This window comes from Rhagoletis zephyria, unplaced genomic scaffold (assembly GCF_001687245.7).
Source record: "Rhagoletis zephyria isolate East Lansing unplaced genomic scaffold, Rhagoletis_zephyria_1.1 Rzeph_scaffold_16240, whole genome shotgun sequence".
NCBI lineage: Eukaryota > Metazoa > Arthropoda > Insecta > Diptera > Tephritidae > Rhagoletis > Rhagoletis zephyria.
Genome location: NW_016173305.1, coordinates 1 through 10,328, shown reverse-complemented (window position 1 = coordinate 10,328; position 10,328 = coordinate 1). Strand labels below are relative to the sequence as shown.

At 38.8% G+C, this 10,328-nt stretch overlaps 1 protein-coding gene across 1 annotated transcript; it reads left to right on the top strand.

The window, feature by feature from the left end:
* Positions 1-431: 431 nt before the first annotated feature.
* On the top strand, positions 432-8,665 carry LOC108379368 (homeobox protein E60-like; the record flags this gene model as incomplete). The annotated part of the gene is made up of 4 exons (XM_017635712.1): positions 432-437; positions 492-509; positions 6,288-6,454; positions 7,879-8,665. Coding segments are annotated over 4 exons (491 nt in total), but the record flags the coding sequence as incomplete, so codon positions are not given.
* Positions 8,666-10,328: the final 1,663 nt, after the last annotated feature.

Here is a 10,328-nt window from a genome sequence, read left to right as displayed (position 1 = left end):
ACTTTAAACGACTGGCAGACTATTCTATACTTATTGGCACTGCCGTTGTTATTGTTGCTATTATTGTTGTACGGATGCTGGGTAATTTCGGCATTTTTGCACGTCTACTCGCTGTCTTCCTGATTTTCATGGCATGCGAAAGTGTAAAAGAATGGAACTGGACGGGCAGGGCGTTTGTGTTTATTTGAAAGGTTTACGTTAAGTTTTCCTGCCTTGGTTGCGTGTTTATTTGCTCCGAAACGTTTTTATCTGCATTTTTTTTATTGTTGCCACTCTTGCACTGTGGAATTTAATCAATTTTGGCCTTTTATTAATTGGCACTTTGGCTTTCGTAGTTTTTTTTTACCTACATATTTTTCTTCGAATTTAATTTTAATCGATATTTAACTAAACTTATTTTTAATATTGAAAATTTTTCTTTCTCTTTGCAGGACGAAGTAAGTAAACCTTTGATTGGAGTTAACACTTAATAAATTGCCATAAACTTTAAGTTATCGCCTCTGTAGCAGGTAAGTGTTTTGAATTTTAAAATTAAAGCGCGACAAAAGCAAAAAAAAAAATTAAATCAAGACACACGAAAGCATCGATATACGCACGAAACTATGGGCCAAATATAGTAAAACTGCGTTTTTAGTTTTTCACTATGATGTCAGGATTTTTTCCAAAGACCTTTGAAATTTTAGGAAGATATATTCAGTAAAAAAAAAAATTTAAATCAGTGCAATGTCGAATAACAATATGAGAGAAAATTCTGTAGAATTTAAAAACAATAAAGGTTTTTGGTTTACAAGAACGAATAGGTATTGAAAATGCACTTTTAATAAATTCTATCCTTCTAAGTAAATAAAGTTTGCAGTACGAAATTCGATGATGAGGTCGTGCGTATATTAGTCCTCAAACAACAATTTTCTCAAAAAAAAAAATATTGCAAATTTTCAACGATATTTAGATAAGGACAAAATTTGTAAAGGACATTTTCCATGCCCATTCGTCCTTATGTACAAAAAAATGTATTCTCTTATAATTTTACAGATTTTTTTCTTTTATTTGATACCCTTATTGTTATCCTACATTTCACTGAATTTTTAAATAGTTTTTTGAATACATAAAATCTATATTTACCGTACGAATTTGATGAAATTAGAAAGTAGACTGGAGGGGTGACGAGAAATACTTTTACAAAAATAGATCCTCTAGGCGGCGTTGGAGTCATGGTATTCAGCAAATCCTTATTTATAGTCCGATTTGTATGAGATTGGAAATAATTTTACGAAAAATGAATCCGTTAGATGGCGCTATTGTCGAGTTGTTCACAAAATCCTTATTTATGGTCCGATTTTGATGAGACTCGAAATACTCTCACAAAAAATGGGTCCGCTAGGTGTCGCTGCAGTCGAGGTAATCAGATTTAGTGGAAATTAAAAACGTATACAGCTTACGTTCTTCTATATACTGACATTGTTTTTTAACCCTAGAACACTAATCTAAAAAACAAGTTTTTTTAATACCGCCTGATTCCGCTGCTGCGGCTACAGGTGGTACACTAAAATGGCTTGATACAATAACAGATTCTTCCACGCTGCAGATATATGGAAAAGTAGTAAGCTACGCAGGCGGAATCGCGGGTATCAGGTCGCTTATATAAAAAAGTGATTGGTCGATTTGCCGGAGCTTTGAGCTGAGGTATTCATAAAATTCCAACTTTACTTTTTTTTTGGACCATCCTAATGTGCATACCTACTTAAAAGAAGTATATTTATAAGTGTAAGATATTCTTAAACAAAACGTAAACATTTTAGGTCATTTAACATATTTCTAACTCGACGTTAATGGCAATATTTAAGTCGAAGACGAAGATTTATTAAGTAGTTTTGTGGCAACCGCAAATATTTCTTAATTTCACTAAAATATTTTCTTAAGCGACGCTCCACTAATAATGCCGAAGCACGTCAAGACGTTGGCGTCACGCGGTTTTGCAGGCCGCTCGCAATGGGCAAAGTGGGTAGATGGTGGGTAGGAAGGAAGGTACATGCCACTGACTGGCGGACGAGGTAGCATTTTCTTGGAAAATTTACATATGTTTTCACTCACTCACAAAGTTCACAAGCGTTATTGCACATTACATACATACATACATATCTTTTGCATGCTACATTTACATTTGCTTGGCCGCCAGTTGAAAAGTCGCAACCAAAAATGCCCATTAGTGGCTGTCGAAATTGCTTCATTTTCGCCAAACTATTTCAATAAAGGAGTAACTTTCACTCACTTGTTCCACGGTTCACACTCGACATTGGACATTTTCCATGGAAAGCAATTAGGATTTTTTTTTTGTCGTGTGAAGGACAATGAAATTAAGTGTCAAAAATTTTACTATGCCAATGTATGGGTACACAAATAACTGTTATAAGAAATAAATAATAATGGAAGGAGAAATTCATAAAGGTCACCCACTCTTTGCTTTGTGCTTTAAGCCTTTTATGCAGTTCAAAAGGCAGAATTTCAAACAAGTATCCAGCCGGATCTCTATTCTTTGAGCTGGCGAGCAAATTTAAATTCTTGTGGCCCAATTATTTTTGAATATTTAGCCTTTAATATGTTCTAGCGCAATTTTGCGGCTGCCTATCAACTCCAACTCTTCACTCGCCCCCTCTCATCCACAAAAAGTGTGACAATCCATTGTGGCGCAATAAAATTTCATTACTTAACTTTGGGCAAATCGGAATTTACATAGTTACAGTTTATATTGCATAATCAAAGATAAGCTTTGTTATTATGGAAGTTTTTCGCTCCCTTATTTAAACCATGAATGTCCTGCGTCAACTCTTTCGCGCTTATTTGTTACGCTTGTCAACATTTAACTGTTAATTAAAGTACGAACATCTCTTTTTGGACAAGCAACGAAAGGGGTTGGTTGTTAGATCAGACAGAACTGCCTGCCTGAGCGGCGTTTTTTGCCAAAATTCTTAAATTAATGCAAACACTAGATGCCAGAATTTGCCAAAGTGCATCTCTTATCTGACGAAATCTTTCTAAAGATACGAGGGCTGTTCAACAAATCCGTGTTTTTTTTATTGCAGGACTATTTTCCGGCTTAAAAATTATTCATTGCTTTGGACTCTTTCTGCCCTTCTTCCAGTTTTTTTATACCTTCCAACAAACTGATTTTTCGAAGCCCTCAAAATAGGCTAATACAGGTTCTTTAGGGCAGACTAAGGTGTTTACAGCTGCATTGTTCTGAAGTGGTTTTTTCTTGCCGAATTCGGTAGCTTTTGCTTCAAAGCATCGTTGAGTCGGTCCAATAATGTTCGGCGACTCTTTTCCGTATACGAAGGCTACACATCTTCGGCTGAGCAAAAGATCGCCATATCTCGGCAGCCGGCTCGAAAACACCCTATTTCAGAATTTTGTTGAAGAGTGCCAGTGCAGACGGAAGTAACGCTGTACCTAAGGGAAATATAAGACGCTTTCTGTCTCTAAGAAAAGGGCTTCTTACACATGTCCCTCCATAAAAACAATAGGTTGTGATTATGAAAACCGCAGTTTCTAGGTAAAAATGTTAAAATTCGATTAAATATTTTGTCAGTTCCAAATCACTTCGCATGGAAGAGTTAATTTAGTGCATTTTTGTAGATATTGAGAGCGCAACTCCAAATTTGCTTCCATTGAGCAGATGGAACTGCAGATCAAGGGATTGCTCACTGGCAAATTTTCTTGGCATAATCACCTGACTGTGATCAACATAATTGACAACCTAATTTTTTTCGCTTACCTCGAAGAGGATGATACGACGGAACAATTTTGATGTCTCTACCAAGGATTAGATTAGGCAGTGGGCAGCGATGAAAGGCAAATGCCTGAGCTCTTTAAAACTCGTCAATCTGCCTCGACTACGGAGATTTAAAACATATTAAGAGGGACACGAGAACAGTACGCGTGGACGTGAGAGGTTTGTCCTCAGGTTAGGCTGAGTGCTGTTTTCTGGACGCATTGTTTTGAGTTAGTTCCGACAAAAAAAGTCTTAAAATCTCCAGACCATTAATTTGATTTCCTGCATACTAATCCCTAGATGAGTTGCGCATCCGAAAGCCGGATGCTAAATAGCACACTATGTAGCTGTTTCCTTTTCAGGCCAAATTGCGTCAATTCCAAACACTAAGTTCCATTCTCGCGTAGGAAGAAATTAGAGTTCAGGCGGTATGGGGTCGGTAAGGCACAGAGTTAGTAGGGGTTGGTGCTTAGAGACAATACTTTCCCCTATGCCTGATGACTAATTTCTTACTTGCACAACTGAGAAGTTGAGATATACCTCATCACAGAGAGATTCTATGGAAGTTTCATGTTTAGACAAAAATTTAAAGTTTCAACAGGGCTTTGCCAATACAGAAGATTCTTAGCAAGGCGCCTGTCGCCTAGAATCGTTACCATTGGAAATTCGTTTACTGAACTTCAAAGAACAACTGCCTTTTTTCTAAACTAAACGTCCTTAGCCTCTTCATTCGTTTAAAAAACCCGATAGAAAATAGTTAACTGTAAAGCTGCGTTGTACACCGTCTTGTCCGCAGGATGAGCTTTTTTCAGCTTTATCTGCCAGCCCCTGGCTTTTGAAGGCCATATCTCGTCTGCAGCGGCACCAGGTAGTTGAGGGTTTTTCGAGGCAACCCTCTCTTAAGTCGGGGCACGGCTTTCAAAGAGAATGTATTTTACCTCTCAACCAAATCTTTAAAATTAACGGGCTCAGGGCCGTTTCCGAATTTTCACAGCAGCAGCTCTGCTGACCCGCTTCACCCTGACTGCAGGGCATACTTCCTTTCATGTCCTTGAACCACTGCCGCGACTTCCCTGACTGTGGACGGCTGACTCCATATGTCTACGGACAGGCATCTGGGAAGTTCCTTTAAAATGCACTCGGATGAGCTTGACTGTAAACCCTCCAATGGGCACGGATACCTTGGATTTGGAAGAAGGGAAGAATCGACGCCCTAGGTCCATAGTATCGGTGATACCAGCGCCCCCTAAGGACGATTGTAGCGTAAAGGCCCTCTCTGTTCAATGCTGCTATAAAGACATTTCTATCTCCCTTTCTTTTATACGACTGTGAATCTGTCGACTTTTTGGATATGCTTTTATAGTGCCGATTTGAAAAAAAACTCGCCTCGATAACAGTCGAGTAAATCTAATTTTTTTATGAAATGAAGCAAAAGTATGTTGCGGGACCTAATTTGCAGCTGCCTTCGCCTTAAAGCTACCTTTTGAAAACCTGCAAAAGCGAAAGCTAAAACTCTCAAATGAAAACATAAAATTTCTAATTTAATTTAAACGCTTCTTTCACGCATTAAATTAGCTACAGTTGCTATTTCGCCAGTTCAACACCAACCCACTACAATGGATCGTCATCATCTTTGATTGCTTTCCGAGTGGGCGGGTGATGACTATGCCAAGTCACAGCCAAAGTTCAACCAAAGTACGATGATGCGCAGAAAAAGTGGAAAGTTTAATTATTCAAAACGCAAAATTAAGTAAAACACAACGAAAGACAACCGGAAGTTTGACTATTTAACATTTGACTTAATTGCGCCGCCAAATAGTGGGGAAGGAACTTCTCCCCCACAACTCTCCCCCCCCCTGTTGCTGCTGAATTCAGCAACAAATTTGCCACTTTAGACGATTACAATTCATTGGCGTTACCGTTTCGTCTTTGCCGTGTAATTTTTAACTCCTCATAAATCTTGGCTGCAAGTTCGTGCGTGGATGCCGCGAAAATTTATGCAGACGCTTGATGGGCTATGCGGATAAAGCTGGAGAAGTAGAAGACTGATGAGGAGTGGGCAGCAGGCGTTGAAACGAACAAAGGTAGTGTCCGAAAATGAAGGCAACCGAACGAGCGAACGAACAAATGGACGATAGCGTCCAGTCATTGTGGCGCAATTACGCGCATCTATTTTATTTGGCAAATGGAATTTTTATGTTCCGGCTGTACATATCTACGCGTATTTATACACAAGTGTGTGCAACCCTTAGACACAGGAAATTTAGTAGAAAGTTGGTGATTCACAATTGCTCGCAGTTGCATGTGTGCCGCCGGTATTAGTAATTGTGCGGCGAGTCCTGGCTCAATTAAATGCGCCTCCACTAGTACGCGTAGCGCGTATGGATTACTCTTGCCACTGATACATTGTTGCCAGCCGCTGAGTTTCGAGCGGTTTAGCTTGGTTTTAGTTCTTTTTACTTCCCTTTTTCTCTCCTAGTACTTATTGCTCTCTTTCCTTCTCTGTTTATTTTGGCAGGTCCACGCGCCCGTAAGCCCAAGAAGCTAGCCGGTGAGAAGGGCAGCAGCAGCAGCAACGGCGGTGGCGCATCGAATGGCAGCGGAAGCGGTGGAAGTGGCGCCGCCACCGCAGAGGATAAACGACCGCGGACGGCGTTCAGTGGTTCGCAATTGGCGCGCTTGAAGGTGAGTTATGGCTGCGCAATGAAATTTAATTTCCAACCAAGTGTGGATACAGCAAATAACAAATAGCTAGAAGGGGAAAAGTTAATAGGGAAAAAATAAGTTTAAGAGAAAGCATTTTCTGAAAATTAGAAACATTTAAAAATAGTTTAAATACTCCAGCTACATAATTTTAAGAAGTGAGAGCTTTTAACCTGTGCGCGCCAACATATGTAGATATGTGAAATTTATAGAAATATTTAAAAAAAATTCCACTAAGGGATATGTTTAGGCAGGGACGAGCTTAAAGAAATGACTATCAGAGAAAGCTTTTACTCTATGAGCTTAAATCGGAGATGTTCAGAGCGAGCTTTTACTCTCTGCGCATCCAAATATCCGTATGAGAGCTTTATCCGCCGGCCTTGAGCTGCCCGTAGAGAGCTCATACTCTGTGTGCGCGCATATAAAATCTACAGAAAGCTTTGAAGGGTTCCGCCCACGGGCGCTGTTTTGAGCATTCACTGGTTTGATGGTACCTATGCAAAGTTTCTTAAAGCTATCTATGCACTTTATCTAAACGAACCCTGGAAAAAAACTCTATTCAGGTAATATCACTTAACATATATACATATTTAAAAAAGGATTAGAGGTGAATCTCTTTTTAAGCTTTCTCTAGGTTTTATAGATCACTCACGGGCGAATTGCTTGACGAATTCAAATGCTTCTTAAGCTTTTTACGGCCAAAATATATCCAACGAGAGAGCTTTTTAAAGCTTTCTATGGATTTAATTTAGGAGCGCACTGAGTAAAAGCACTCTTATCCCCACTGGTTTATATTGGCGAGCGACGATCATAAAGAGCTTTTACTTTGACCTCATTCACATAAAAGCTATACAAAGTTTTAAACTTTCTCCAAGGATATGTTTGGTCGCGCAGAGGGAAAATTCTCTTTCAGCTCACCACTTATAAGCTAAAAGCCGTGTCCTTCGTAGCTGCTCCTCGCTTATAATTTCTCACCTTATGTGAAAGGTACTTTTCTAGAATATTTCTGTTGATCGATCTATCAACAGACTTAAAAAATAATTTACTCCATCACCTCAGAAGCTTATTGTGATTAGAGAATTTCCTAATTCTGAGCACAAAACCAATTACTAAGTTTATTTTCTTTTGTAGTTCGAAAGGCAACATAAGTAGGTGGAGTTTTCAGAATTAATAAGAAAGCGCGAGATTCCATATACATATGTACATATGTATACTTCCTGCAACTTAAACTAGTCTAACCCAAAGATAGTTAGCGAAACGTTACTATAGGCTCATTGTCACATATTAAAATAAGTTTTCCATAGAAATCATGAAGATCAGAACGTCATTCCTAAAACTTAAGCTTCTTGTTCTTAGTTTCACAATTCCTCTGATTGTAATTTGTTCCTTCTTGTTTCGCCCTATAGCACGAGTTCACCGAGAATCGTTACCTGACCGAAAAACGACGCCAACAGCTCAGTTCCGAATTGGGTCTAAATGAAGCGCAAATAAAAATTTGGTTTCAAAATAAGCGTGCCAAACTGAAAAAGTCGAGTGGACACAAAAATCCTTTGGCACTACAACTAATGGCACAGGGGCTGTATAATCACTCGACGATACCATTGACGCGCGAGGAGGAAGAGTTACAAGAACTGCAGGAGCGTGAAAATGCAGCGGCAGAGGCGAGAAATGGTGGTGCAACAACAACGACTACTGTGTCCACGTAGGTGCAGAGAACAAAGTGATGGTAAATAAAACGTCTTCAAGTGAAGGAAACATAACAACATAACTATATGCAACGAAAAACTGTAACTAACTTAATTTATAGAAAATATGTATTAACGAAATGTATACGCGTGTAAATAATGATGTACAAAATATTTAATACCTAGAATTTGCGGATATTAGGTTGACATGAAGAGTGGTAGAGTAATGAACGCTGTGTGGGTAGTAGTCAGCTTTGGTTGGAATGCCACTTCTTCTTTTGGCAATCAAATTGGGAGAGTAAAACTCAACACGTACCACGGCTTTGGCACGTCCGACAGGCGGGTTTCCCACTAACCATATTGATTGTATATATGTATACATTTGTAGTAGTATCTTAAACAGAAATCACCAGATAAAAAAAGGTCGTGATGTGGGTGTCAAACTCTTCATACGCCCTATTGATTGGGGTTGGACCCAACGTCGTGGTAGATGAGTCCCATCGTTCCTGTTATTCGATAAGGATGCGCCTTCTTGTAAGCATTCTTTAGCTAGACGTAGCGCTGCTGGCCGGAACGGTAAAGGTAGTTGCTTTGCTGGTCGACTTCGACTAAATGGCTACGCGAGAGACGAAAGTTGCCTGGATTTTCACAAACGGAGAAGAATGAAGGAGTTTTGTTATATTTCTTAACAGGCCATGGACTCTATCTTGGAACCTAATTTATTTTTCGAGGTAATCTACATATGATAATTTTTTACTTAAATTTCTTCATAATATCGAAATCACTACTATCCCTGTGGGGAAAATCTCTAGTTCTGAACTGGTGCGCCTGTAGTACGTTTAGACCCAGCACTGGTTCACGATAAATCTCTTTTGCATACAAACAACTGGCGAATTTAACATGGCGATGTCCTAGGAAGTGTCAATTGCCCCCGCTGCATCCCTTTTTCGATAGTTCCGAACTAGTTCTAAATTCTATAGTTCCGAACCAGTTTTAAAATCGCCAGACGAAAAAAAAGGATCATGATTTTCAATATTTTCGATCCTTCCGTGTGCAATTTTACATTATTTTCAAAGTAACGTTTTTTTCAATTTGAAATTACATTTGTTTGAATGATTGTAAGACATGTACGTTTACATACCTTTGGCTGTAGCTGACTTTGCACAGGTGCTCGCTGTTATTGGTTAGATTGCAGACGGCCCCAAGATGTTAATATGTTAACACAAAGTTTTGTTTTGTATTACCAAACTATGAAATAGCATCTGCGAAGTGCAGAATGAAAGTGCATTTGAACGAAAAAGCCGCCAAACACATATCTATGTAAAGTAAACAAGCCCCCGGCTGCATCCCTTTTTCCGATAGTTTCGAAGTAGTTCTAAATTCGACAGATAAGATCTAGTTCGTTCTGCGTCCCGTTTTCTATAATTCCGAACCAGTTCTAAATTCGTCACTTTAGATATAGATTTCTAATGAAAAAAGAGAAACAAAATAGTTTTTTTAAGAGTCCCACATTTCGCTGATTTTCAACTGGTGGGGATCTACTTACTATCGGACTGGTTCGTTTTTGACGATAAAGATCTTGTACGGAACTAGAAATTGTATGCCCCAGTCCGCGGTTTCCCTGCAGGGATCCAATTGCAGTTCGCCAACCACTGAAAGAAAAACTATACTCGTGTTTGAAACAACTGTTACTCAATTCTTTTTTTTGGTCAAGAATTTTATATTTTTGGTAAATATCTAAATGTATGGGTTAAGTTAAAACTAACATTCACAAACATGTACAAGAAATAAAATCTTTTCTAAAGTTCTAATTATTTCCGTCGTGGTAATTGTACTTGTACCTTAATTTGTGGGATTTTTTTTTTTAAATTTATTTAAGAAATGTTTCTCGAGCGAGTATATAACATTGCCCGCAGCTTTTTTAATGAAAGGACATTTATGTTCGAGGTTGCATCTAAAAATTCATCATATAATCCGAGAAAACACTCGACCAGCAATTAATGTGTTAATGAGCGCTTAAACATTGGAATTCCCCGAAACTCTGCTCTCCAGAAAATGGCTTGCGTTAGAGAGCATACATACATACATAATTCTGGTTGACCAGCACTGCTCTTACCACTTTCACAGGTAGCCCAACTGATGCTGAATTACCTTGAATAAGTATGCTTCAA